The sequence below is a fragment of the Hemicordylus capensis genome, chromosome 10 (genome assembly GCF_027244095.1).
Source record: "Hemicordylus capensis ecotype Gifberg chromosome 10, rHemCap1.1.pri, whole genome shotgun sequence".
NCBI lineage: Eukaryota > Metazoa > Chordata > Lepidosauria > Squamata > Cordylidae > Hemicordylus > Hemicordylus capensis.
Genome location: NC_069666.1, coordinates 23,602,697 through 23,630,600, shown reverse-complemented (window position 1 = coordinate 23,630,600; position 27,904 = coordinate 23,602,697). Strand labels below are relative to the sequence as shown.

General features: G+C 48.4%; 2 protein-coding genes across 8 annotated transcripts in view; one reads left to right on the top strand and one right to left on the bottom strand.

Moving 5' to 3' along the window:
- DNAJA4 (DnaJ heat shock protein family (Hsp40) member A4) overlaps positions 1 to 14,944 on the top strand; it is a 32,920-nt gene extending 17,976 nt beyond the window's left edge. For 5 of the 6 annotated variants that reach the window (XM_053272928.1, XM_053272929.1, XM_053272930.1 and 2 more), the window contains 2 exons: positions 1,799 to 1,899; positions 14,558 to 14,944. In XM_053272928.1, the coding sequence (XP_053128903.1) occupies positions 1,799 to 1,899; positions 14,558 to 14,773 (317 nt within the window). In that variant the 3' untranslated portion in view covers positions 14,774 to 14,944. Of the gene's footprint in view, positions 1 to 1,798; positions 1,900 to 14,557 lie in introns of those variants that run through there. The other variant, XR_008311504.1, reaches the window with a different exon arrangement.
- Positions 14,945 to 16,673: 1,729 nt separating this feature from the next.
- Positions 16,674 to 26,997, bottom strand: SKIC8 (SKI8 subunit of superkiller complex). 2 transcript variants are annotated; one of them, XM_053272933.1, is made up of 11 exons: positions 26,871 to 26,997; positions 24,902 to 24,947; positions 24,788 to 24,815; positions 23,677 to 23,782; positions 22,894 to 23,066; positions 22,210 to 22,358; positions 21,052 to 21,145; positions 20,160 to 20,253; positions 19,619 to 19,711; positions 18,213 to 18,291; positions 16,674 to 17,025 (listed from the first exon to the last, which is right to left on the bottom strand). In XM_053272933.1, exons 2-11 carry the CDS (start codon positions 24,911 to 24,913, stop codon positions 16,936 to 16,938), a joined length of 918 nt encoding a protein of 305 aa, XP_053128908.1. In that variant the 5' UTR covers positions 24,914 to 24,947; positions 26,871 to 26,997; the 3' UTR covers positions 16,674 to 16,935. The 2 variants fall into 2 exon arrangements, with proteins under 2 accessions (XP_053128908.1, XP_053128910.1); XM_053272935.1 differs by lacking the exon at positions 26,871 to 26,997 and adding an exon at positions 26,559 to 26,790.
- Between the last annotated feature and the right edge of the window lie 907 nt (positions 26,998 to 27,904).

Here is a 27,904-nt window from a genome sequence, read left to right as displayed (position 1 = left end):
GCCAGATTTCTGAAAATTGCAAACGTGGGGGTGGGGTGGAATGAGCATGTTACAAAGCTCCATCTTCTTGAAACTGCACATCCCACTTAGGTGCTTTACAATGCCCGTGGACTCCTGCCCCATTTATAATTTTATAACTTATAGTTTAAAATCCAAGAAAAATAAAAGATGTATTGTATTTGGTTATAAATGATCGTTTTATGATGGTACCTTTAATTATATATTTCATTTTTCATATAACCTTCTGGACCACCCCACCATGGTGGTCCAGTTAAGAACCTCTGACCTAGAAAAATCTCCTGGATGTTCCTATCTTTTCTATATTTAAACCATTATGTTGTGTGCTAGATTTCCAAATATTACAAGACCCCAGCGGTGTGCACCAAAAATCAGCATGTTGCAAAGGTCCCATTCTTCTACTTGTCACTCTCCAGTGGTCTGGAACTCTTGGGTGCTCTTGGTTTCACCCACTACGAGGCAGGTTCTTTGAAGAAAGACTTGCTGGGATGAGATCTAGGAGGCTCCTACTTTGTGCAACAACAACGAAATCAGTGTGTTTTGTTGGTTCTCATCTTTTTGAAACCTCACTGGCCTCACAGGTGCAGCTGCTGATAAATACTCCTAGAAAAATCTCCTGGCTATTGCTATTTTGTGTTTAAGCTGTTTTTTTAATTCCAGATTTCTGAAAATTCCAAAAAAATGCCCCAGTTCTATGCACCTAAATCAGCATGTTGAGAAGATCCCTTCTTGTGGGAACTGCACTTACCTTGTAATTGTAGCTTGTGCTTAACATCTAGTGTGTGTGTTCTTAAAACCTTTTGCACCTGCATTCCTTCCCAATCCATGGTAGCACCCCCATCCCATTTATAACTTTATGCATTTTAATACTATAATTAAAGTTAAAGAAAAATAAGGGACATACTGTAATTTATTATAAATAAGGTTTAGAAGGGGCTTGCTTAACTTTACAAGGACCAACTGGACCCCCAGTATGGACCCCTAGTTCAGAACCCCTGCTTTAGCTGGGTCTTACAGAAGTATTGCCCTACTTTGGACTGTAGGATTTTCTAGGTAATTTTTTTCAACTTGGCAGTGGGGTAGAAAGATGGGCATGGTATGGTTTTCTGTTTTGTCTATGTGGGATAAAAGTAATTTTGATCTGAAATAGTCATGATGTGTATCTGACTGTCCAAAGAAACAACCATTTTGTTAAATGCTCTATGTGGGGCTGCCCTTATATGTAGTCCGGGCTGCCAATATGTTTCCGGGCAAAATACAAGGTGTTGGTCATAACCTATAAATCCCTAAACAGCTTGGGCCCTGGGTTCTTAAGAGAACATCATCTTCATTAGGAACCCCACTGCCCATTGAGATCATTAGGAGAGGTCCGTCTGCATTTGCCACCAGCTCATCTGGTGGCTACTTGGGGACGGGCCTTCTCTGTTGCTGCTCCAAGGCTTTGGAATGCGCTCCCTAGTGAAATAAGAGCCTCCCTGTCTCTGACATCTTTTAAAAAGTCTCTAAAAACGCATTTCTTCACCCAGACTTTTAACTGATATTGTTTTGATTGTTTTAATATTGTTTTTAGAATATTATTTTAAAAATTTAAATTGTGTTTTACATTTCTTGCTTTTAAATTTTTTGTTTTTGTTTTTAATTAATGTTTTACTTTTAATCTTGTAAACCGCCCAGAGACGTAAGTTTTGGGTGGTATAAAAATATGATAAATAAATAAATCTTGTTAAATGGTTTAAACTGTACTTTTACTTAAAAGTGTGTGTCTTTACTCTTCGAAAAGGTGAAGTAATAAAGCATGGAGATCTTAAATGCATCTACAATGAAGGGATGCCAACTTACAAATCTCCACTGGAAAAAGGCTCTCTAATTATACAGTTCTTGGTAAGTGTTGCTTAAAAAATACTCTTAAGACGATTACTGTGACTACTCATTATAGTAAACAATAAGTTAATTCTAGGTGAGTGTAAATTACAGGGACCATACTAGGGGTGTGCACGAAACAGTTTTTTGTTTTGTTTTGGGCCTGAAACGAAACGCAGAATGCTTGAAACCTTTCGTTGAAACAGCGGCCAAGCTGGCTGTTTCAGTGAAACAAATTTGAAACGTTTCAAATGCCGTTTTGAAGGGCTGTTTTTCTGGAGAGAGCTGGTCTACTGATTGGGATTGGTGGGTAGACCAGGCCTCCACTCCAGACTTGGTGCGTCAGCCCACCTTAGAGGGCTGGTCTTCCCACTGTGTGAGACGGGTAGACTAGGCCTTGGACCTAGTGTGTTGGCCTGCCTCAGAGGACTGGTCAACCCAGTAGAAAAGTCTTCGGAGGCCGCTGACACATGGAGGCCTGGTCTGCCTGCTGACCCTAATCAGTATATCGGCTGTCCCTGGAAAAACGGCCCTCCAAAATGGCATTTGAAACATTTCAAGTGAAAGCGGGGCTGTTTTGAGCTTCAAACAGGCCCTTTATTTGAAGGGCATTTTGTTCTGAGCTTGAAAGATTTTGTACCTCCCTAGACCATATGTCCAGTGGAGCAAGGGGCCGAAGAACCAGCAGCGCTGGCTGTGTCCATTATGGTATAAGCAGTGAGGCAGGTGTTTTTCAGCCTACTTCCTCCACTGTGGACAGCATTAGCTTTTTTGCTGCTGGAGTTACTCGGTACCATTTCCCCACGTTGTGGCTTGTACATGGGAGGGGAAAGTGGAGATGCATCATGAGGAGAGGACTCTGCCAAAGTGTCTCTTGCTGCTTGAGACAAGGTGCTGCCATGTGTTGCTTCCCCTCCGCTGGCTGCATGCTGCCCTCCAGCCCACGCTGCTGCTTGCAGTCCAGCTTCACCTGCACGTGTGTCTCTTTGCTGCTGTGCCAACACCAAACCTTTCTCATTGGTTTTCTCCCAAAATGGGGCTGCAGCAGGCACACATACACACCACCCCGAGGCTGTTGCCTGACAACCGCAAGGGAAGAATTACTACCACTTCTGGGATGGCACTCAAATTACGGAAGTCCTTCCTCAGACACATTTGCCTGGTACCTTGGTTATGTTAGGTAGCAGGCAAAGTCCATTGTTCTGTGCTTTTAATGGTACATGCTTTAAATTTTTAATCTGGGTTTCCCTTTGCTTGCCAATCAAGACAGGGCCAATCAAGAGCTTTGACTGCTATCAGGAGGGCGGGGCAATCCCCTGGAACCCCAGTTCTTCGCCCTGTCTACTCCAGAAGGGCTGTGTTTATTGTTGCTCCATCTTTTACTGTACTATTGGTGTTTCTGCATGCTTCCTTCTCTCTCTTGGCACGGGGGTAAGCTAACAGGGAGTTAAAAAAAAAAAAGACGAAAGGAACGGAAAGATTTGGAGGCTTAATCCTCTCACGCGGCCCTCTAATGGCTACTCAGGCCGAGTGTGGGGAGAGAGAGGTGTCTCCCTCTCTCTCCGAGGATTCTGTGGCGCACTCTGTGTGCCGGGACCAGTGGGTGGCGGTTTCTGCTCCCGCACCCTCCTCTCAGGTCTGAAAGCGAAAGTCCTCTAAAGCGGCAAAGAAAGCTAAAAAGCAGGCCAAGGAGTTAGCCGCGACCAAATCGGCTGACGGTCCGGCGGCGTCCCATAGCTCCATCTTGCGAGTGATCTTCCAAGATGGCGGGGGCGAGGCTGCAGCGAACACTGATCCTCCGGTGCTGCAGCGTGAGTCCACGTACAGAACGGACAGCAGGGACCCGGCAGGTGAGCGCACGGTCTTGGCGGTGGGGGGGTCGCCGGGCGCGGGGCATCCTCAGCCAGCTCCTCCTGCCAAGCACTTTTGTTCGGGGGTGGCGGCCGCCGCTTCTCCGGGGCCAGCCGGGAACAAGGAGGAGGACGATATTCCTCCCAGGTTCGTCACTTTGTTAAGGCACGTGGTGGCCGAGAAGTTCCAGAAGCTCCCCTGGCCGCCTCTTCAGGCCCCCACGCCGCTCTCTGGTCCTTCCTTTCCCGCGCAAATTGCGGCGCCCACCATTTTGTTTGCCGCCTCCTGGCGCGAAGCGCGTAGCCCAACAGCCCTCTCCCACCCTTGCAGGTGGCATGCCAGCTCTGCCTTCCGCTTTCCCGGGGGTCATGCCGGCTGGGGGGGTGGGCGCCCCGCCCGTGAAGACTCCCCCATTCCTTCAGAAGCTTCTGATTCGGATCGGGAAGAAGGGGAGCTTTCAGGAGATGAAGAGGAGCCGGTTGCTACTCCTCATTCCAACTACCGCCTTTTCCCTCAGTCTGATTTTCTGGTCCTCCTGCATAAAGTCAGGAAGACCTTGCGCTTGGAGCGGGGGGGGGGCAACCTGTGCCCGAGGGCACCGAAGGAGATCCTGTGGTCCTTCCCTCCCTGCATGCCCAAGAGATTGCCGTCCCCTGTCCCCAATTATTTTTGGACGTCTTTCAGAGTGAGTGGGACCGGCCCACTGAGGGAAGGGGGCTCCCTCCGGCAGTGAAGCGCATGTACAACTCCAGTACTGTGCTCATGGAAAAGCTGAAAGTGCCCTTGGTGGATGCCGAGGTTGCCACCCTAGTCACAGGGGCAGTGCTCCCCAAGGAGGGGGAGGATACCCTGAAGAATGTGGAGGACAAGAAGTGTGATGCTGCCCTCTGCAGGTCCCACAAGGCCACTGCACTTTCTCTTAGAGCTTCCAGTGCTACCTCCATCTTTGCCAGGGCTGCTGTCCTCTGGGTCCGGGACCTTTCCCATTTGGTTCCCCCAGAGCTGACCGCTCTCCGTCAAGGCCTGAACAAGCTTGACAGGGCGGTCAAGTTCATGGCGGACTCCTCCCTGGACGCTGCCCAGTTATCGGCTAGAGCCCTCGCATCGGACATCACTGTCCAGTGTCACTTATGGTTAAAGAATTGGAGAGTCGACCATAAGTCTCGGACTAATCTGGCCAATTCGGTGTTTAAAGGGGGCAAGCTCTTCGGCGAAGTGCTGGAACCCATTTTGATCCAAACCAAGGACAACAAGAAGGTAATCCCTTCAGCTGCGGCGTCTTAGCGTCAGGATCGCCGGCCTTTTGCTTCCAGCGTGTCCGGCTTTAAGGGCTATAAATCTTCATTTCGTTTTCGCCCAAACAGGCCTGACCGGTCGAACTGGTCTAAGAACCAACCTTCTTTTCGGGACAATTCATTTCGAAAAAACCCGCAGGCCAACCAGACCGCCAAGCCCGGCTTCAAATGCAACCAGAACCAATGACTGGCTTCAATCTCCTCCCTGCCTAGTCCAGGCTCCTTCTCTGGTGGGGGGCAGGTTGGGGGAGTTTGCACAAGTCTGGGCTCAGACTTGTACCGACTCATGGATATTACAGACAGTTGCGTCGGGCTATTCCCTGGAGTTTGCTGCGCAACCTCCAGACTGGTTCCTTCAATGCCCAAGGTCCCTCAAGACATCCAAACATCTTCTGATGATGGAGGCCATCTCTCACCTTCTCTCCATTCGGGCGATCGAGCCTGTTCCTCTGGAGGAACAGGGAAAGGGGAACAGGGAAAGTCTACTCCATCCTGTTCTTAGTGCCAAAGAAAAACCGGGAGTGGAGAGCTATTCTGGACCTCAAGTTCGTAAACAGATACCTCCGTAAGAGGAGTTTCCGCATGGAAACTCTTCGCTCGATCTTGGTGGCCCTCCAAGAAGGGGACTTCCTTGCATCGGTGGATTTGAAGGAGGCCTATCTTCACGTGCCTATACACAGTCAGGATCGACGCTTTCTGAGGTTTGCTTACAGGTCCTATCACTATCAATACAGGGCGCTTCCCTTCGGTCTCTCGACTGCACCTCGGGTGTTTACCAAACTCATGGTGGCACTTGTGGCGCACTTGAGGACCAAGGGCATCCATCTTTACCCGTACCTGGACGACCTTTTGATCAGGTCCCCCGCCCTTCCCAAAGGTCACCAGGATGTCCAGCTGACTGTCAGTCCTGGAGGCACACGGGTTTATAATAAATGGTCCCAAGAGTGCGCTTTCTCCGCAGACCGAGGTACTTCACCTTGGCGCCATGATCAACACGGTCCAAGGCACGGTGCGTTTACCACCGGAACGCAGAAGATCCCTGACAACTTGCTGTCGTGCCCTTATCTCTCGGCCCCAGTCCGATATCCTGTCGCTGTCTCAGATGCTGGGGCAGATGGTATCCACCTTGGGCATAGTTCCCTGGAGTCGGTTCCATTCCCGTCCGCTACAGTGGTTTCTTGCCAAGCACCAGGATCAGGTGATGTGCAGATCCAGGAGCCGGGTCACGCTGCCGATCCGAGTAGTGCGGTCTCTGCACTGGTGGACTTCGCCTGCCCTGAAGCTGGGGACCCGGTTCCTTCCGGTGGACGGGGTTCAGGTCACAACGGATGCCAGCCTTCTAGGCTGGGGAGGTCACTGCCATTGCAGGGTGGCACAAGGTCGTTGGTCCGAGGTCGAACACGTAAACTCAATAAATTGGCTGGAGCTACAAGCAATTCGGTTGTCGCTGCTGGAGTTTCTGCCAGCGATCCAGGGTCGCCATGTCCTCGTGCGCACGGACAACGCCACTGCAAAAGGTCACGTCAATCGGCAGGGCGGGTCACGGTCTCGAGCTCTAATGCAAGAGGCATCGCTCCTCCTAGACTGGGCAGAACAACACCTCCTATCCCTGGAGGCCGATCACGTAAGCGGAGTACTCAATACGGTTGCGGACTGGCTGATTCGATCCCAAATAGACCCAGCGGAGTGGGCCCTGGATCCCCAGGCCTTCCAGCAGATCATGCTGAGGTTCGGACCTCCGGTCATGGACCTGTTTGCGACCCCAGCAAATGCCAAACTGGAGCGGTTCCTCTCCAGGTACCAATCCAACGGGGCGGAGGGAGTGGACGCTCTGATGTTCCAGTGGCCTCTGGGAATGTCCTACGCCTTTCCTCCGTTCACCATAATTCCTCAAACCATTCGGCGGCTCCGCATGTTGCAGGCAGAGATCGTTCTGGTGGCTCCACACTGGCCACGCAGGCCGTGGTTCTCGGACCTGCTGGAGCTGTCCAGCCAACCACCACTGTCGCTGGGCTCTCACAGTCGTTTGTTGAGCCAGGGTCCGATATTCTCGGCTGGTGTAGGAGGTCACCCAAGCTTGGGATTACATCCCCCCCACATGCTCCAAAAGGCAGGAAGTAGTCATACTTGAAGATCCTTAACCCAGTGCATGTGGGCGGATCTCCTCAGTTCTACTTCCTGCCTTTGCTCCAGAAGGCTCGCATTACAGCTCGCAGGCTTTGGCCTAGTTAACTAGGCCTCTTCTTTTCTTCTGCTTATATTCCTGTTGTTTTTGACTATTTCCAATCTATTCTTCACCTGGTATTCTACTACTATTAGTTCTCTCTAGTTACTAAAGAAAAAATAATAATAATAATAATAATAATTTTAAATTAAAAAAAAAAAAATCATATCTCTTCTTCTACTGTCCTTTCTGTTATTCGTTACCTCTCCTCACCTCTTGCCGACCTTTTGGCCGATTTCACTAAAAAGACCTTCGGACTCCTGGCTATTAGGGAGAGATCCGCCCATCAGCGCCTGTTCCCGCCAAAAACTCGGGACTGCGCAAATCCTGTAAGGAAAATGGCAGATGTATCAGATGACCTTGCTGGCGCCTGTAGGCCACAGCGGTCCTCTCTGTTGCCAGATACCGGTGAGGAGACTGGGCGCAATTCATGCCACCAGCAATCCACCGAAGCAGGACGCAGGTGGCGGCACCAGAATCTGAGGCTTTCCTACAAGGAGGCCCCGTTGGTGGCCAGATACCGGTGAGGAGACTGGGCGCAATCCATGCCACCAGCAATCCACCGAAGCAGGACGCAGGTGGCGGCACCAGAATCGGAGGCTTCCTGACAAGGAGGCCCCGTTGGTGGCCAGATACCGGTGAGGAGACTGGGCGCAATTCATGCCACCAGCAATCCACCGTAGCAGGACACAAGTGGTGGCACCAGAATCGGAGGCTTCCCTACAAGGAGGCCCCGTTGGTGAGAGAGCTTTTGCCCGGCAGCGTGAGCAAGGTAAGCCTGTGATGTTTGGCCTCGCCCCCCCCCCAACTCCTTTCCCTAGCAGTTGGGCGTGCAGGAGGAGGACTGCCTCAGCGAGTATTGGGGCCACGCTGAAAGGAACGTCAGCAGGAGTGGCCGCCCCAGAGCCTGTCGGAATCAGACGGGGAAGACGTGCAGGATGATGAGGCAGGCGGTGCTGAGCCCGTGGATGGGGCGTCGGAGCACCCAGAAGGCCATGAACAGCTCCCCCTGGTAAGATCGGGACTTGCTCGGGGGGGAGGAGGTGAGTGCAGATGCCCCCTATGTGGCCCCTCCCTCAGGGCCTACTCCTACAGGGAATGTGGGGGTTCCGCCTGATGCTGCCACTGCAAAGGGCTGGATTCAGGAGGCCGTTCAGGTCTCACTGGCAGCGGCGCTTAAAGCGCGGAAGCCTGCAAGGCATTGCAAGGCAGGCTGTGATCCATGTGTCGCCCTCAGACTCTCAGGAGGAGACGGTGCCCGCTAAGCAGCCCAGGGTGGCTATACGCCAGGACTCTGTGCCCTTGCGTAGAGGGAGGTCTTCAGATGAGTCTGGAGAGGACTCCCCAGATCTATTGTGACCCAGGGTCAGTGGGTCAGAGACATTGCTGGGCAACCCAGACAAGGGGCCCTCCTCCTCGGAAGAGGGGGAGATGATTGAGGACTCTGCTGCAAACTTACACAGTCAGAGGCTCTCTCTTATGGTGGATTTTCAGCCACTAATTAACCAGGCTATTGCTGCGCTTGATCTGTAGCCAGTTACAGAGGAACAGATCTCTCCTGTGTCCAAGGGCTCCTTGGTGCTGCCTAAGGCTAAGGTACCGCAGATTAAATCAGTGATACCTGAGGGCTTTACTAAGACCATCAAGGAGGAATGGGCAGCTATTGCGACTCCCAAAGCGTATGTTGACATTGGCTAGCAAATTGTACAACTTTGAGGAGGAGACTCTGGACTTGCTGAAGGTGCCACTTACGGTTGCTCACTTCGGGGCCCTACTTAGTAGCACAGTGGTACCCAAGGATGGGAACTCCTCTTCTAAGGAGCCAGAAAACAGAAAAGCAGAATCTGCACTGCGCAGGGCCCACGAGGCTTGAGCAGTGGCCATCAGAGCTGACACCACTGTGTCCTTGGTGTCTAGAGCATCAGTCTTGTGGGTTGGCGAGTTACCCAATGACCCTCCCACTAATCAGTCTAAGATGTGGCATAAGCTACTTCGTCTGCAGAGGGCGGCTGCCTTTTCAGCGGATGCTACTCTGGACAGTGTTCAGTTCTCGGCACGTGCGGTCAGTGCAGGTGTCCTGGCAAGACGCAACATATGGCTAAAATTTTGGAAGTTGATAATACGTCTAGGGCTAAATTAGCTGCTGTTCCCTATGCTGGGGGGAAAGCTAATTGGGAATGAGGCCCTGAAAGAGGTCCTCATTGAAACTAAGGATAACCGCAGGGCTCTGCCATCAGCTCCTAGGAAGAAGGACAAGAGTTTTAATCATAGACCGATGCAAACCTTCAGGGCATTTAGACCTCAGTTTGTCAGAGGGAGCCTTTTAGGCCTTTTTGATCGCAGTGGAACAGATCCAGAGGCCAAGGCAGGCAAGGGTGCACTCAGCAGAACCATCAGTCTCTCGGAAACCAGCAGCGGGGCCCCCAAGCAGCAGTTCTGACTCCCACTCAGGCAAAGTGGGGGTCTGCCATTTGGACTGTTTTGGAAAGAATCCATCGACAGGTGGGTTCTTTCCATTAGCCTACACGGGTACGAAGTGGAGCTGGCCAGCCCCCCAGGAAACAGATTCCTCCTTACCCCTAGATCTGGGAAACCGGAAAAGCACAAGGGGGTTGTCCATGGCCATTCAGTATCTGGTGGCTATAGGGGCCATAGAGGAGGTCCCACCTCTTCAGAGAGGCAAAGGCATCTATTCTGTGATTTTACGGTGCCAAAAAAGGACGGATCGGCCAGGGCAGTTCTCAACCTACGCCCAGTCAACCGTTTTGTGATAAAAAGGAGGTTCAGGATGGAAACCCTTTGTACCATCTCAGAGGCATTGCAGATGGGGGACTACATGACTTCAATAGATCTCCAGGAGGCGTATTTACACATCCCCATTCATCCACGCAGTTGACATATACTCCACTTCTGCTACATGGGGAGGCATTATCAGTACAGAGCCCTTCCTTTTGGTCTCTCATCAGCCACCCAAGTTTTTATGAAGGTTCTAGTCTGCTAGTGGCCACTTTATGCACTGAGGGGGTCCACCTGTATTGTTACCTCGACAACTTGCTCAAGAAGGGGCAGTTCAGTCGGCTCTGTCCAGAACAATGTCTGTGTTACGTGCGCATGGGTTTCTGATAAATGTGGGCAAGAGTCACCTGATGCCCACACAGAGCCTTCGTCATTTGGGCATGGTAATGGACACCTCAGTAGGCAAACTGTTTCTGCCACAGGATCGGATGGAGGTCTTAACGTCACTGGCTCGTGTGATTGCTTCGAGACTGTGGGCCAGCCTTCTCAATCTAGCAAGTTTGTTGGGTCTCATGGTGACGGCTATGGACTCGGTGCCTTGGGCGAGGTTTTCATCTACGCCAGTTACAGTGGGGTTTCCTCCTTTACCAGCACAGGATTGCCCTCAAACGTGACAAGAACATTCCTCTCTAGGTGTCTCTTCGCGAGTCGATTCGTTGGACGGCCCGGGGAACCTAGACAAGGGCAAGCTGTTCATAGAACCCGAGAGAGTGATGGTCACGACGGACACCAGTCTATCGGGCTGGGGGGCTCACTGTTGGAACAGTTCTGCCCAGGGGCTTTGGTCGGTGGTAGAGTTGCTCCATAGCATAAACTGGCTCGAGCTGTGGGCTGTCTTTCTGGCCCTAAGAGCCTTCACGCCCTTGGTGAAGGGAAGGAATATCTTAATGTGTACAGAACAACTTAATATCCATTCTGGACCATCATGTAAACAGAATTTCCAATGTTCGGGCAGATTGGCTAAGACGGCAGGAGATCCAGCCGGCAGAATGGGGCCTGCACCCTCAAATATTTAGGTGGCTGACAGAGCAGCTGGGGTGTCCCCAGATAGACTTGTTTGCATATCCTCAGAATGCCAAGATTCAGAGGTTTTACTCACGTTGCCCGATGTTGGGGGCAGAAGAGACGGATACGCTATCGGTGCCATGGCGTCCGTGTCTGCTGAATGCATTTCCTCCAGTGCCGCTGCTCTCCCGTTGCCTCAGGAAGCTGCGGGGTTTCCGGGCATCCCTGATATTGATTGCGTCTTTTTGGCCCAGAGGGCCTTGGTTTTCTGAGATCGTCGACTTGACCGTAGGTCATCCACTCAGTTTGCCAGACCATCCAGTTCTGCTGTGTCAAGGTCCGATTTACCATCCTTGCATCTAGAAAGTGTTCAGCCAACAAGATTTACCAATCGACTTGGCGTAGTTTTCTGCGCTGGACAGCAAAGCTCTCCCTGCAGCTGGACAAGTTCAGGTCGAGGGGATTACTAGGTTTTTCTTCAGGATGGCCTTGCGCTTGGTCTGAAACCCAACACGCTTAAACACCAGGCGGCGTGCTTGATCCAGATGTTGTTTCCTCATCAGCGTTTGTTCAGGCGTGGCACCCTCTTCTACGCAAGTTCTTGAGGGGGGCAGCTTTGTTGTCTCCTCTGGTCTGCCATCGTTTTCCGTCATGGGATTTGCATATTGTGTTGTGGGGTCTGCAGTTTCCGCCATTTGAACCACTTTGATCTGTATCATTGCAGATGCTGTCCTGGAAGGTGGCCTTTTTAGTAGCTGTAACATCAGCCAGGAGGGTTTCTGAATCGCAGGCTCTGTCAGTTCAGAGTAATTTGTGTAATTTCTCTAAGGACTCTGTGAGACTTATCCCGGATCCTTCGTTTATCCCTAAGGTAAAGTCTCAGTTTAATCGTGAGGCGGTCATTTAATTACCTTCTTTTTGTCCGGATGCTCGTCACCCTGCAGAGAAGGAGTGCAACCGGACGCAGGCTTTTCGTAAGTCAGATGCTCTTTTTGTGGCCTTTAAGGCTTCTAAGATGGGATGCAAGGTCTCTTCAGCCATTATTGCTCGATGGGTTCATTCATGCATTACGATGTTGTATGAAGCCCAGAAACTTTCGGTGCCTGTTCAGATTACGGCGCACTCAACTACATCGGCAGCCACTTCCACTGTGTTATCTTCACCGGTGTCCCATGAAGAGATTTGCAAGGCGGCTACTTGGTCGTTGCCTTTTACATTTTCAAGGCATTACAAGTTGGATGAACATGAAGCTGCCAGAGCAGCATTTGGTCGGAGGGTCCTGCAACAGGTCCTTCCGGGTCAGTAGCTCCAGCTTGGGTATTTTCCCTCCCGTGGTTGGTGCTGTGGTATGTCCCAAGCTTGGGTGACCTCCTACACCAGCCGAGAAAGGTACATTGGTACTCACCGTGAAGGTGTCTTCTGGCTGGTGTAGAAGAGGTCACCCAAGGCCCGCCCGGGTTGTGTTAGGCTGGAGCTGATGATCTGGTTGTAGGGGGACAGTTTTTCTGTCTTTCTCCGCATTATTGTTTGTATATTGTTGTATATTCTCTGTTGTGTTCTGTGGTTTTCATTCCGTAGCTTGAGCTGTTTTAAGCACTGAGGAGATCCGCCCACATGCACTGGGTTAAGGATCTTCAAGTATGACTACTTCCTGCCTTTTGGAGCATGTGGGGGGGATGTAATCCCAAGCTTGGGTGACCTCTTCTACACCAGCCAGAAGACACCTTCACGGTGAGTACCAATGTACCTTTCCATCCGGACCCGGCCTGGCTCAATCTATTCGCCTGGAGATTGAGCGGGGCTCTTTAGCATCCTGTAGCTATCTGAGCTCCGTCCAGGATACGATCATGGCTTCCCGCAGGCCCTCTACGGTCAGGGTCTACCAGTCGACCTGGAGGTCTTTCATGTCCTGGTGTAGCACCCGGGCGGTCAAGCCGCTTTCTGCTTCTGTGGTTTTCTCCAAAGCGACCTGGACAAGGGCCTCCGGCCCAATACGCTGCGACGACAGGTCTTTGCGATTTCTTCTGTCCTGCACTGGTCGGGGCTTCCCTTGTCCCAACATCCGCATGTTCAAAGATTCCTTAAGGGAGCTTCGGCTCTTAGGCCTCCCACCGTGCACAGATTCCCAACCTGGGACCTTAACTTGGTCCTTCGGGCCCTTACCAAGCCTCCTTTCGAACCTCTCAGATCTGTTTCTTTGCATTTCCTATCATTTAAGGTTCTGTTTTTGGTTGCCATTACTTCCGCCAGGCGGGTTTCCAACCTGTGCACGTTGTCTGTGCGGAAGGAATTATGCTTGGTTTATCCGGATTATGTGTTGTTGCGACCTGACCCTACTTTTATGCCCAAGGTTAACTCCTTTTTCCACAGGGCCCAGGAGCTCATGTTACCCTCCTTTTGTCCCTGCCCTTCCTCCCCTAGGGAGCGCGAATGGCACACCTTGGATGTGCGTCGGGCGATAAGGATCTACCTAAGGCGCTTGAAGGCATATTGAGTCTCTGAGTCCTTCTTCGTTTCCTTTAGGGACTGTTCCCTGGGTAAGAAAGTCTTGACATCTACTCTGTCTCGCTGGATCTGCCAATGCATCCGCTTAGCCTATGCTGCTTCAAATACTCCTGCACCCGGGGGGATTACGGCCCATTCTATCAGGGGTGCTGCTGCCTCTGGGGCTCTAGTCACCTTACCTTCCTTGGTGGATATCTGCAGAGCTGCCACGTGGGCTTCGCTTTCCACCTTCGTGAAGCACTATAAAATCCACGATTGGACGTCGGCAGATGCATCCTTTGGGAGGAGAGTCTTGCAGCAGGTGGTTTCTTCCTAAGGCCCGGACTTCACAGTTCCCTCCCTGTGGGTCTTAGCGGCTATGATAGGTCCCAGCATCCTTTGCGGATACAACCCTCCTCTGAGGGAAAATGAATCATTGGCACTTACCTGAAAGGTCATTTTCCTCAGAGGTATGGGTTGTATCTGCCCCCACCCGCTTGTTTGTCCGGTTCTTCATTCTTTCTCTACTGTAGTCCCGCACACACACACACCCCTTCTCCTATATGCATGTGGGGTGGTTTCCCTCGTGGGGGGTGGGGATTGTCTGCTTTCCCGTCCGGGTGGACGGTTTAGTGTATCCGGGTACCCCACGGGAATTGGTCTTTGTGCTGAGTTTTCAATGTTGGTCTGGAGCCTTTGCTCCTTGTTCGCTTTGTTCTTTGTTATTCATCATTTTTTCTGGAGCATTTCTCAGAGCTGACTACGAACTGGGGTTCCAGGGGATTGCCCCACCCTCCTGATAGCAGTCAAAGCTCTTGATTGGCCCTGTCTTGGAGCAGGAGGTCGAGACAACCCAGCATCCTTTGCAGATACAACCCATACCTCTGAGGAAAATGACCTTTCAGGTAAGTGCCAACGATTCATTTACAGCAGAGAGCCCATCATGCCTTGCAGACTGTACTGCTATTAGTAGCTACGGTTCACATATTACAGTACTTGCCATTTGGCTGCCTCTCCCTTCCAGGTTTCATTCCCAGAAAATAACTGGCTCTCAAAGGACCAACTACCTTTGCTAGAAGCTTTGCTTCCTCCAAGGGAAGAAGTAACCATTTCCGATGACATGGATCAAGCTGACCTTGTTGAATTTGATCCAAGAGAACGGCCTTACCGTAACCATGGGGAAGCCTATGAAGAGGATGATGAAGGCCCTAGAACTGGAGTCCAGTGTCAGACCTCTTGATCCTACAGTGTAATGGACTTGTTCTAAGTTCAGATTTTAACTCCTGGCTTTTGGAAGCCATTTGCCTCATGTTCAGCATTATAATTTTGTAACTACTATATATTTAAGTGTTCATGTCAAGGATGTATAATTTTGCAGCTAAACTTGAATAAATACTCTGATTTAAAGATGGCTTTAAAGAAACACTTGGTGACATGAGTTCTCTAGAACTAGCTATGTAAAGCTACAGTACCATATTTATAGCAGCACCTTTCATGCTGTACAACCGCAGTCTCTTCCTTCAAATAAAATGCAAGGACCATGTGGTGTAAACACTTTGATTGTAACAGGATTTCTCTTGTTGATTTTTCATCCTAGAGTCAAATTATGACACAAATACATTGAACTGAATACAATTTTTTTTTAAATGAGGTGTCTGAGCTGGAAGTGAACTAATCTCTGGAAAGATTAACAAAAATGCAAGTGTGTTCCTGGAGGAATTTAAGAGCTTATGGAAAGAAAAAAACAGTACAAACCCACAGGCTTTACTGGAAAAGGCTGCATTGCAACAAGAGCCATGTGTTAGACTGCAGTTTGTATAACCCAATAATTAAAATGCTACAGGATTGAAAAGAAGCCTATAATACCAGTATTGTCCAGGTAGCTGCTAATGCTCAGAACAAAAAGAGAAGGGTCAATCAACCTAAACACTTGAATAGGTGGTAATTAACAAGTAGGAAAAACAGAACTAATGAGTTCATGAGATTGCCTGTTTCTTGCCTTCATTTGTTCTGACTGCCCAAAGCTGTTCGCTGAAATACTAGTTTGGGGAATTAATAGCAGCTCTGCTATATTTTCTGAATGTTAACTTTTGGTTTACAGTTTGGCAAATTCACAGCCATCAAAACAGGTGCCTGTTTGTCTTAACAAAAGGAGCCAAGTTTCTGTAATGGCACAATGAGAAATGTCTATTGTATTTTTTTCTTAATATGTATTAAGTTGGTTTCAGTGACAGTTGATGATTAATTCTTTCCAATAGAAATTAATGAGGTTGAAATGTTAAAATTTAGCTGGATTGTGCCCATAATGCAGGCACACCTCATTTATGCAAATGAAGCATGTCAATGAGAATTTGGGGGTTAGATTCTGGAGTCTTCGGAAATGGCATGAAAAATCCTCAGAACACTGGGCGGGGGATGGTGCACCTTGGATATGAGGCTCTCTAGCTGTCCCTAGTCCCTCCAGGAATGCATAGAGTACAATATGATGTGCAATACTGTAAGATCAAAGAATCCTCACCCTGCTGCTGTCATCTAGCACATAGCAGCATGACCTCCAGGCCTCATCAGTTGTCAGGTTAGCCAGGGAAGCATCACACCATGAGACACAGTCCACATAAGCACCAAGGCATAGTTCCCTCATCCAGCAAGGTTCACACCCAGCACTTGTGGCTTTACAGAAGGGTCACATTCACATTTAGCACTGTTGGAGGCATCGCAGCATCAGAGACAAATCAAGTGCATGCACACAGAGCAGTTCCATCACTCTGTTCTGTGTCATTTAGTGGCAAAATGGAAATCAAAGTAACAATGGAGTTTGCCGCACTTCATCCAGTTTCCCTAGTTGGCAAGACACATACCACAGCAGGGGAGTGAGGAAAGGGCTCCCAGAGACAACCAAGGCTCCACTATGCTGCCAGAAGCTAAAGATGGTTCCCGCCCCCCACACACCCCAAAGAACACACCACCAAAACAATCCTCCAGACTCTCAACCCACAGAGCACATGTGGGAACATCATGGCCATATATGGGTACTGGAAGCTCTCAAACCATGGATATGAGAGACATGTGACCCCAAAAGGTGAGGTTGGGGCATCATTTTTGAACGCTGGATACACAAATCTGCAAATATTGGCTGGGACTCTGGGTAACAAAGTCAGCTTTTATGTCTCATGCCTATTGGAGGGAGGGATTCCTCTTTATCCTTTCCAAACACAACACAAGTCACTTAAAATAAGAATAAGGATGTTTAAACATAAAATGTCAAAATTCTTACAAGCTTATGTATATAATTATTCTATTTACTTTTGCTCAAACATTTTTCTTGACGCATAAAAGAACCTTATCAAAATACATATACACACTTAAGCTGCATTTGTTGCTACCAGAATAATCTGGGGGTACTCAAATTGGACAGTCATAAATATGGATTTCTTGATCATCACCAACTGATACAATTTTGGAACCATTTCCATTGTATTGCACACCCCAAACCTGCAAGTTAAAAAACACAAGTTAGCAGCAGAATGTGTCACCACATTTTGGAAAAGATTTACCCACCAGTTCTGTTACTTGATAGCACATTCTAGCTACCCCTGCAACAACTGAAAGGAACTTTGTATTTTAACATGCTGAATGCATAGGTTTCTGTACATATGCTGTGCATCATGCATAGGTACACAGCTATAGCACATTTCTCCTAAAAGTAGCTCTAATCATGAAGAACCTACAGCATCCAGCATGTTGAGGTGAACAGCGTGAGTCTATTATCCTGGAACTGAGGAAGCAAGACCTGCTGGTCTGGCAAGTCTGTTTCAAGAAATCCGAAAACAGGATTGCATTGCAACCACAGACCCCAAGACATTTCCACCATTGTAGGATTTGCACTGATAGGCTGCGTGTTAAACCAGATTTAAAGACTGCTGCAAAGTCCAGACAGAACTATACACATACCAAAGTGAACACTATTAAAGGAACCAAGCTGCCAAATTCCTGAAATACCCTGCCAAATTCCTAGGTCCAGATCAGGATTAAAATGTTAAGCATTGAGATATAACCAAGTGCCTGAGATTTTTCCAGGCTTCGAAACACTGAATCTCAGTGCTGGCCATACTCCAGAAGTTCAAATTTAAAAACTCAAGATTTTAAAACATGCATCATCATTCAGGCGCTCTCATCACAAGCGGTGCATAATTGTACTTCTCAGGAGGAAATGCTCCACAGGATAACCAGAAATAGAGAAGCAGCTAAAATTTCCAATAACATATGAATGCCGCAGAAACAAAGTAGTTACCAACCTGTAATACACAGGAAATCATTAAGTGTAGCAAATGTATGTAACGTGGCTGCTCTGTGACATTCCTGTTTGCTTTCTAGTAATTCAGCATTATGTTCATGCTTAGAGTCAGCAGGGGGCACCAGAGGAGCACCTCTGCTTCCCGACAGCAGCACGTTGCTCCTCTCTTTCCCCACCCTGCCCGAGAGCCATGCAGCCTGAAGGCTGGCAGCCATTTGTCAGGTAGAGCTGGTGCTGGCTCTACTGACAAATGGCCAGCCTGCAGTCTGCGTAGCTCTCAGGCAGGGTGGGGGAGAGAGGGTGCCTCCTTTGGCTCCCCCACGGGGGGGGGGGGGTTTGCTGGGACGAGCCCCTACTCGCTACGGTTGCAACATTCTTAATATACCTGGTCCTGATGATCAAAGAAGGTATGAACGCAGGTCCTAGAAGGCACATCCCAAACTTTCACACTTTTATCAGACGAGCTGGAAGAGAATATTGGCATCAAATGATTTCCCATTATTTTGTCAAGTTCCTGTATTACCAAGACTCTGCAAGCCAGTTCCAATGATGTCAAACATGCGATTTGAAATCAGTTTGGTCTGTTCAGGCCAGTGTGGTGTAGTGGTTAGAATGTTGGACCAGGACTGGGGAGACCCGAATTCAAATCCCCATTCAGCCATGAAACTCACTGGGTAACTCTGGGCCAGTCATGTCTCTCTCAGCCTAACCTACCTCACTGTTTCTGTCTGAAAAACGTGTTCATACTTCTGGAGAGCCTCTGTAGCTCCCAATAGCAATAGCAATAGCAATAGCACTTACATTTATATACCACTCTATAGCCGGAGCTCTCTAAGCGGTTTACAATGATTTTAGTATATTGCCCCCAACATTCTGGGTACTCATTTTACCGACCTCGGAAGGATGGAAGGCTGAGTCAGCCTTGAGCCCCTGGTCAGGATCGAACTTGTAACCTTCTGGTTACAGGGCAGCAGTTTTACCACTGCACCACCAGGGGCTCTAGCAACCCCCCTAGCAACCCTAGCAACACTGCCCCTAGCAACACTGTCCTTAGGAGCCGCCCCTAGCAACACTGTCCTTAGGAGCCACAAAGATTATCTAGCACCATAAACAAACAGCTTCTGAAGAGATCCAGACGAATGCTGCGTTGGGGAGATGATTTCAACATCCCATTCCCCAAGAAGCCCTTTGTGACACCTGAAAATACATCCCTGAGAACTGAGCAACCCTCTGGGACATATTTTGGGGGATCATGGTTTGCTTGCTACTGCGGCTGCTATGAATATTGACATACTGTTTTTCTACCACACTTCTCAAAATGGTTTACAGAAGGTCTTAAGTTCAATCCCCAACAGCATCTTGAGGCAGGGCTGGGAAAGACTCCTACCCGAAACCTTGGAGAATTGCTGCCAGTCAGTGTAGACCAGGGCTGTTCAACTTTGGCCCTCCAGCTGTTTTTGGACTACAACTCCCACAATCCCTAGCCACAGTGGCCAATAATCAGGGATAGTGGGAGTTGTAGGCCAACACCTGCAGGAGGGCCAATGTTGAGAAGCCCTGGTGTAGATAATACTGAGCTAGATGGACCAGGGGTCTGACTTGGTGTGAGGCAGCTTCCTAGGTTCCCTACAAGCAATTTTCTGATGGACTGACACAGTGCAGACATGCCCCACTCTTGAGTCAGCACTGTACGCTGTATGAAGGCCACTGCTCTTGACACTTAAAACAGGTTAAGATCATACAAGCCTCTTTTCTGCAGTGAAAGCCAAGGCATGTTTACATTCTACGTACCTGGAGACGAAATGGGTGTCATCGGGACAAAACGCAACATTGAGCACCCAGGAGCCATGGCCACTCAGCGTACCCGCCAAGTTTGCATGCTGTCTGCAACATTCAAGAAGAGGATCTGGTTTTAAAAGGCAGCATTTTTCAAACGGTGGACTGGGGGAAATCTGGAGCTGTCTGAAACTTATCAGGGGTTCCTCGGCAAAAAGATCAGGAGAGTTGGGCAAACTTCCCTGCAAGAAGGCTGATGGGGGACAGGTCCATCTATGGTTACTAGTCTAGTGGCTATAGGCAACCTATAAAAACCCGTTCCAGTAGGAGCATGCCCTCTGTATCGGTCCGATACAGCAGGACGCTTCTAATGTTCCAACACCCAGATGAGCAGGGTCTCTTCCGCTGTGGAGTCAGAGAACCCAAGAGTAAGAAAGAGAAGCTACAAAGCCACAAGTACAAAGCCATTTTTATAACTATGAAATCTAAACTCTGCTGGGATTTGCTTTCGAATTACATTCTATTCTTGTTTGTAGAAAAACCGATATGCACTTACACATCATAAATTTTGATGTAGCCGTCATCTGATGCCGTGACGAGTAACTGGGAATCTGGAGAGAATGTCAGGGAACGGATAGGCATGGCGTGGCCTGAAACACAAGACACACACCGTTGTATCTGGGGAGTCCTGGTATTCTCTTTGATTTTTTTAATCTGTGTGCGGAATGAGTTTTGTACTGGGCAGCAGTATCACAGCAGTGTTTGCACACCTGCATTCTAGAGTGGGACTTTCCTGATTCAAACTGAGAGGGGTCTCAAAAAGTAACTGAGCTGACATCCAAAAGTGTGTGAGTGTGCACACACTTTAGAGCAGGCCTGCTCAACCTAGCCTGCCCAGCCAGCTGTTTTTGGACAACAACTCCCATCATCCCCAGCCTCAGTGGCCAATAGCCAGGGATTATGGGAGTTGTAGGCCAACATCTGCGGGAGGATCAGAGTGGAGCAGCCCTGCCTTATAGGAAGCACTGCTGTGGGGGCCCAAGTTTGAGAACCCCTTATGAAATAATGTCCCACACTTCTGCAATTCTAGCCAGTTTGCTTGGCCAACTGGTCTCTTGAACAGCTTTGTCCATATGGGCAGGTGAGACATCACAGGTTAGCTGAAAAGGAGCAGGATCATCGGCTTTTCATGGCGACAGTCCCAAGTTAACCCCCTGGCTGCATCTCCAGACAGGGCTGGGAGAGACTCCTGCCTGAAACCTTGGAGAAGCCGCTGCCAGTCAGTGCAGACAATACTAAGCTAGATGGACCAAGGGTCTGACTCGGTATAAGGCAGCTTCCTGTGTTTCACAGCAGTTAAAATCACTAGTAGAGGAAGCTGGTGAGCAAGGAGAGGAAGTAGGGTGAAGATGAGAAAAGTGATCTACTCTCAATGGTCAAAGCCGTACCTTCCAGCGTGTGCAGCAGTTTTCCAGTTGCAATATCAAAAATATTGATAATACCATCGATCGCTCCACTGGCCAAATATTTTCCATCTGGGCTCTGTAAACGTCACAGAAATCAGTGTGGGAACAACTGTCTTCTTTTCCACTCACAAATACAAGCCGTGGCAAAAAAGGACAGCATCTAGAAGAATAGCCATCCAGAAGAAGCTAACCACACCTAGGTTTTGCCCACAGCAGCTCATTTTCTGCCAGGACAGAGATGAGAGTTGGCCGTCATCTCTGCAAACAACAGGAAGGGAATGACGTGCAAGCAATTCGCTATTACTGTTGACAATGTCAAGCAGACCCATGGCTGGAGAAAACTCCAGGCAGCTGAAGACCCAGCAGGCTGGGGCTCTTACTCATGAGCAAGCCTCCTTGCAGCTTGAGACAAGCTTGCCAACTTGAGACAAGCTTGCCAAGTGCAATATTAATTGCAACTGTCTTTGCATAACATTGAACTTCGTGGGGAAGTTAATCCCTTTTTAGGGAAGATCTGAACACACACACACACACACAGAGATTAAAATCTCTGGCTGTGGGTTCTAAAAAGAAGGGACATTGCTGGGTACTTAAAAGATCCAGGACCTGGGCCCACTGCCCCATTTTTGATAATTAAACTCAATCATACCCCACCCCAGGAATAAATATATAGGCTATTTAAAGTCTCTAATGTTATAACACAGCACCTATGAAGGGGAAGCGGCATTGGGCCGGGTGCTCTCTTCCTTCCTTTCTGGAAGAGGTCAGGAGGGATGGAGGTGGCAGATGAGACCTGGGGCTCTGAGCAATTCATTAGGGGTCAATGCCCCATGGGCCACCACCTACTGAGGACACTGCTAAAAAGCAGAGCACATTTCATTCCTCTGTTTTATATTTTAAACCCACTCGTTTTCTTAAAGCCCATTTGTAAAGGAATGCACTGAAATCTTCCTATACTTTTACGTATACCAGCTGATCAGTACTTCTTCACTGATGCCTCAAAAGGCTAGGATCTGCTCACCTATCCCTTGGCATAAGTTTGTAATCTAATGCACTTCAATACTTGGTGTCTGGCATGAGCTTCCTTAGCATGAGCTACAACCTGATACTTATTGACAGACAAAAATACAGAATTCTTACATATGCAATGCTCAAGATGAATTTGCCTCTAGTGTCCAAGGAGTATTCCTTTTTCCCCGTCTCAACACCAAAAATGTTGACTTTCCCTATGTGGCTCCCTGTTGCAACATACTGGGAATCGGGAGAAAAAGCCAGTGACCAGGCATCAACTGTATGAAGGGGGGAAAGGAAACATTAGTTCTGTGCCAACATTTTACATATTTGTTCTTTACAGACGTGCATCCATTTAGGCAGCATTGCCCCAGTCCAGATCGATTATGTGTAAGGGTTTGAAATTCATGTTGTAAGTCCCTGTGGATAGAAGAGGATTATCTTCCTTGGAGCCTTAAAGAGCCATCTTTTTAGCCTGGCTTTTAATGGTATCTAGTTTTGATTTTAGTTTCAATGAGTTTTAATCTGTTTTAAATGATTTTTAAAATTTTAATTGTTTTATTATGCATTTTTTATTTTAATGTAAACCACCCTGAGCCACTTTAGGAAGGGCTGAATAGAAACTGAAATAAATAAATAGTTATCTTGAACATCTCATGCTGAGCTGGAAAATGTGATATAAATATACATAACTCATGACTAATCTTCTCAAGAAAGTAGATGTGGATACAAGGTGGATTGAACCACGCAACCCTAGAATAAGTAAAACTTGTACAGTGTGATCTTAGTAGACAAGGAACTCATGAGCTTTACCTGGTCCGGCATCTATTGACTTGATCTGTTTGCCTGTTTCTAAGTCCCAAATGCGGATGTGAGCATCTAAAGAGCTGGATGCTGCAATGGTACCGGTGTGGCTAATATCCACTGATACCACGCCCAGCTGATGGCCTTCTAAAGTCCACTTGAGGTCCAGCTTCTCCTCATTCCTTGGCAAAAAATAAAATAAAATAAAATTTAAGAAGTAGAGCTGAATATTTTCTTCACATTCTGATTTTCAATTTTTCCATTTCCAATTCCATCATTTCAACAGTCCTTGCCCTCCCTTCCTAACACCACCACTCTAGCGCTCCACATGAAAAGGAGCTGAAATAAGTTGCAATAGTTACACAAATACGCAAGCCCCATGAAGGCCAGAGTCCTTTGAAAACTAAAAGTTAACTATGAAGTGAGAACTAACTTCCATTTTCAGCTGCTTGGCAGAGCAAACAGGCAAAGACCAGAGTTCCTTGTAAGAGGGATTCCCAGATGTTGTTGACTACAACCCCCATCATCCCCAGTCAAATGCCATTGCAAATGGGGATGACGGGAGTTGTCAACAACATCTGGGAATCCGTTACAGGGAACCTTGTCAAGGACATGGCTTAAATACTGCTGTGCAGTGAATGCAGTTCAGAGAATACTATGCAGGAAACCACATTACATAGGCTGTAAAGAAAGAATTAAGCAAGTTTGCAGAGGACAACTGTATCAGTGTCTACTAGCCACAGACCAACAGAAGTTTTCATCAGTTTAACCAGTTTTTCCCCCTGCACTCACCATTTCCAGACTTTCACCAGATCATCCAGCGAGCCCGAGATTACAGTTTCAGAACCATCGTTTCTATTTCTCCCCCATGCAACTGACCAGATGGCATCATCATGTGCTGGGGAAAAACAGAAGCGGTTGGAAGGCAATGCAAGAAGGTTCAAACACTGTGTATATTTAACTACAGGGGTTAAATGAGAAGTTTTTGAGCATATAATAGGGTTCCCCAACAGTGGTGTGTCTAATGACAGTGGTACATGTTCTACCCAACTATTAACACGATAAAGTGAAAAAGAAAACATTTGGATGGAAATACATTTCCCCTTTCCACTGGCCAGGTGAAGCAAAGGTGTGACCTTGTATGTCATGAGAGCTGAATGCTTAATATTGGCATTGTTTACTCACTTCCTTGTTCTGATCAGTTAGCACTTTCTGTCTCCGGATTTTCACACTGATTCCAGGAACCATGAGGACTAGAAACCTCTCTCTTTAAATGAAAGTTCAAATCCATAGAGTTCTATTAAGAGTTTGCCTCTCAACATGGAGAGTCCATGTAGGTATCATAGGAAGCTGCCATATACTGAATCAGACCATTGGTCCATTTAGCTCAGTATTTTATACACAGACTGGCAGCAGCTTCTCCAAGGTTGCAGGCAGGAATCTCTCTCAGCCCTATCTTGGAGATGCTGCCAGGGAGGGAACTTGGAACCTTCTGCTCTTCCCAGAGTGGCTCCATCCCCTGAGGGGAATATCTTACAGTGCTCATGCATGTAGTCTCCCATTCATATGCAACCAGGGTGGACCCTGCTTAGCTAAGGGGACAAGTCATGCTTGCTCCCACGAGATCAGCTCTCCTCCTCATCCTCCATGACCCCCTTCCCCTCCATGAATTCATCTAGTCTCCTCTTAAAGCCACCTAAGCAAGTGGTCATCACCATAACTTACGACAGCAAATGCCATCATGTAGTTACGTGCTGTGGGTTAAAGCACTTTCTTCTGCTTTTCCTCCATCTCCTGCCCGTCATTAACATGCTTCAATAATGTATTTGTCACCACTATATTTATGTCATGCAAGGTTATTATAGATATCAAACACAGTCTAAGAGTAGCAATATTTTCTCACCTTGTTCTTGCTTGAAGAGAATACTGTACTGAAAAGGAGGAAAAAATGAATGTCCTCGTTATAAAACAGTTAGCCTTCATTTAGAAAGTTAAGCAATGACTCTGGTGTACTTACTTGTGTAGTCATTTCGTCATACAAACTGAATATGTACAGAAACAGTCTAGAAACAAACAAACAAACTTTGGTTTAGACATGACCACAAAGAAGCACCCACAGTTCTTTTGATGAACTTATAATGCTGAAAGAGAGTTTACTAGGCAGGCAGAGATCACCAGACAATACAACCAGAGTCGGAATATCTCTTTTAAATTCCTTTCAGAGGGTTAGCCATCTTAGTCTTTAATAGTCCCAAGAACAACGAAGCTTGTGGCACCTTCAGGATGAGCAAATTTATTTAGCAGAAGCTGCCATGGCACATCATCAAATGTATGAAGCGGGCTGTAGTCCATGTAGTCCTCTCAATCCCAGTTGCAGGGCAGCAAGAGCAGGAGAGGGGGCCTGGCTTCAGCAATTGCCTGTGGGCTCCCCAGAGCCATCTGGTGGGTCACTGTGGGAAACAGGATGCTGGATTGGATAGGCCTTGGGCCTGATCCAGCAGAGCTGTTCTTATGTAAGTGTATCTGTCTACACACAGTATGCACACCCCTGCAAACTGGGCAAAGAGGCACCTTTCCTCAATCTACTGCCCATCATTAACATGGAGCACCTTTAACACAAGGTCACTGTTCCCTCTAACAAGGATTTCCAGATGTTGTTCACCACAACTCCCAGCATCCCCAGCTGCAATGGCCTTTGACTGGGGATTATGGGAGTTGTAGTCAACAACATCTGGGAATCCGTTAGAGGGAACACTGCATAAGGTGCATTATTAACATAGGCACCTTTTAAAGTGGTGGTCTGTAAGAGCACACAGGGGGAGAGCAACCATTCCTATTCATCTCAGGATAGTGTCCCCTCCCAGTGGCTGTTGCTGGTGTCTCCTTTTTGGTTCCATACTATTAGCCCCTTTGGGAAAGGGAACAGTCTTCTCATTCCATTTGCTCTCCCTTTACTAAAATGTACTACCACTTTAAGAAGTGCCTATTTGCCCAATTAGGAGAAGGGGTGGGTGGGTGTGAGAATACCCTCTAACAGGGATTCCCAGATGTGGTCGACTATAACTCCCAGCATCCCCAGCTGCAATAGCCTTTGCTTGGGGATTATGGGAGTTGTAGTCAATAACATCTGGGAATCCCTGTTAGAAGGAACACTGTGTACACACACACACACACACACACACACACACAGAGAGACAGATAGACAAACCCCAGTGTTCCTTCTAATAGGGATTCCCAGATGTTATTGACTACAACTCCCATAATGTGTGTGTATACACACACAATAGATACAGATATGAGAGAGTGTAAATAAACACACACACATTACTGCCTACTGAGAACTACACATCAGGTTGTGCTCCATGACAGTTTCTGCTACAAGAACTTTGTTCACCTTTAAGGTGTCACAAGACTCCTTGTTTTTAATCAGCATGTGCCAAAGAAGGAATGTTGCCAGGTAATGGGAAGCTGCCTTATACCGAGTCAGACTCTTGGTCCATCTAGCTCAATATTGTCTGCACTGACTGGCAGTAGCTCTCCAAGACTGCAGCCAGGAATCTCTCCCAGCCCTACCTGGAGATGCTGCCAGGGAGGGAACCTGGGACCTTCTGCCTGCAAAGCAGGTGCTCTGCCACTGAGTTGTCGCCCCATATTTCCCATGGGGAATATCTTACCGAGCTCCAGGGAGTCTCCCATCCCAATGCAAACCAAGGCAACCCTGCTTAGCAAAGGGGGCCAATCAAAGACCAGGTCTCCGCCTCTTCGGGCCGCGACAAGCTGCCCAAACCGCTTCTCCATCCCCCGCACCGGCAGCCAGCCCGACCTGCCCGGCAGGAGCCCATCCTGGAGGGCGGGGGGAAGGGCAAGGGGGGGCTGCAGGGAGCGCTGCTGCTGCTGCTATGGAAACGCGGCCTTGCAGGCCTAGCTCTGCGCCCCCCACCCCAGTCCCTCCCTCGTCCCCTCGCCGCCGCCCCCGCGCCACTCACCCGCTCAGGACCCAGCAACAGGTGCCGCCACGGAGGGACTCTTCTCTGTCCAGAAGCGCCGGCGCCTACTGATGACGACACCTTCAACCACAGAAACGTCACCGCCCAGAGCATCCGCACAAGCCCTTCTACCTAAGGACCATCGAGCACCGTAGTCGTGGATGGTCCAGTGCGAGAATCTCTGCTGCCATCTGGCGGAGCGGAGGAAACCTGCAATTGTTCTTGCCGGCAGCGAGTTTGCGCGGGCGCTGCTGGAGAGAAACCGACTCTCTTTGCAGTCTGCGCCGTGACCGCATTTGCCTGAATCAAATAGGTTTTTACTAGGCCCCCCCCACCCCCACCAGGATCTTTGATAATAGACGTCAGGGGGGCCGTCTTAAATTCAGAAGCCTCTTCCCTTTTCGGTAAATACGTTATAATGTAGCCTCTATTTATTAAGGGGGTCGTCTTAAATTCGGAGTCGTCTTCTATTCGAATCATCGAATGAACAAATGAATGAATCGGGGGGAAAGAGATAGGAGTCCAGTAGTCACTAACTCTTAAAAAAAAATCTATCTGCTCAGCAAATGTAAAAAGTCAGCCCCTGACTCCCTTCCAATCGGTGGACTCGAAGAGTTTGCTGCAGCCGCCGGCTCGTCCTTGCTTCCCTTATAAAGTGCATTCACAAGCTCACAGCAATTGTTCTTTTTTTTAAACTCCAGATTAAAGCGCTTTATCTTCTGGTTCTTTGCTCTCATTTAATCCATCCGGATTAAGTTTTTTATCCTCTGTTTACTTTTCTGGATTGCTTAATCCCGATTATTATTACTCTCACATTTATAATCCTACCCTTCTTCCAAGGAGCTGTGGGGGGGGAGGGGCGATAAATGAACTGCTGGGCCCCTAACTCACTGGTAGAGCATCTGCCTTGAATGCAAAGGTTCAATCCCTGCCAGCATCATAGAAACATAGGAAGCTGCCATCTACTGAGTCACAGACCATTGGTCCATCTAGCTCAGTATTGTCCACACAGACTGGCAGCGGCTTCTCCAAGG

What these genes read in the sequence shown, in the direction of transcription:
- SKIC8 (XM_053272933.1), bottom strand. An exon ending in GTCAATAGATGCCGGACCAG is followed by an intron (nt 22,359 to 22,893) that starts GTAAAGCTCATG and finishes CCCTTCATACAG; the next exon opens with TTGATGCCTGGTCACTGGCT. An exon ending in ACTGCTGCACACGCTGGAAG is followed by an intron (nt 20,254 to 21,051) that starts GTACGGCTTTGA and finishes CTTGTGTTTCAG; the next exon opens with GCCACGCCATGCCTATCCGT.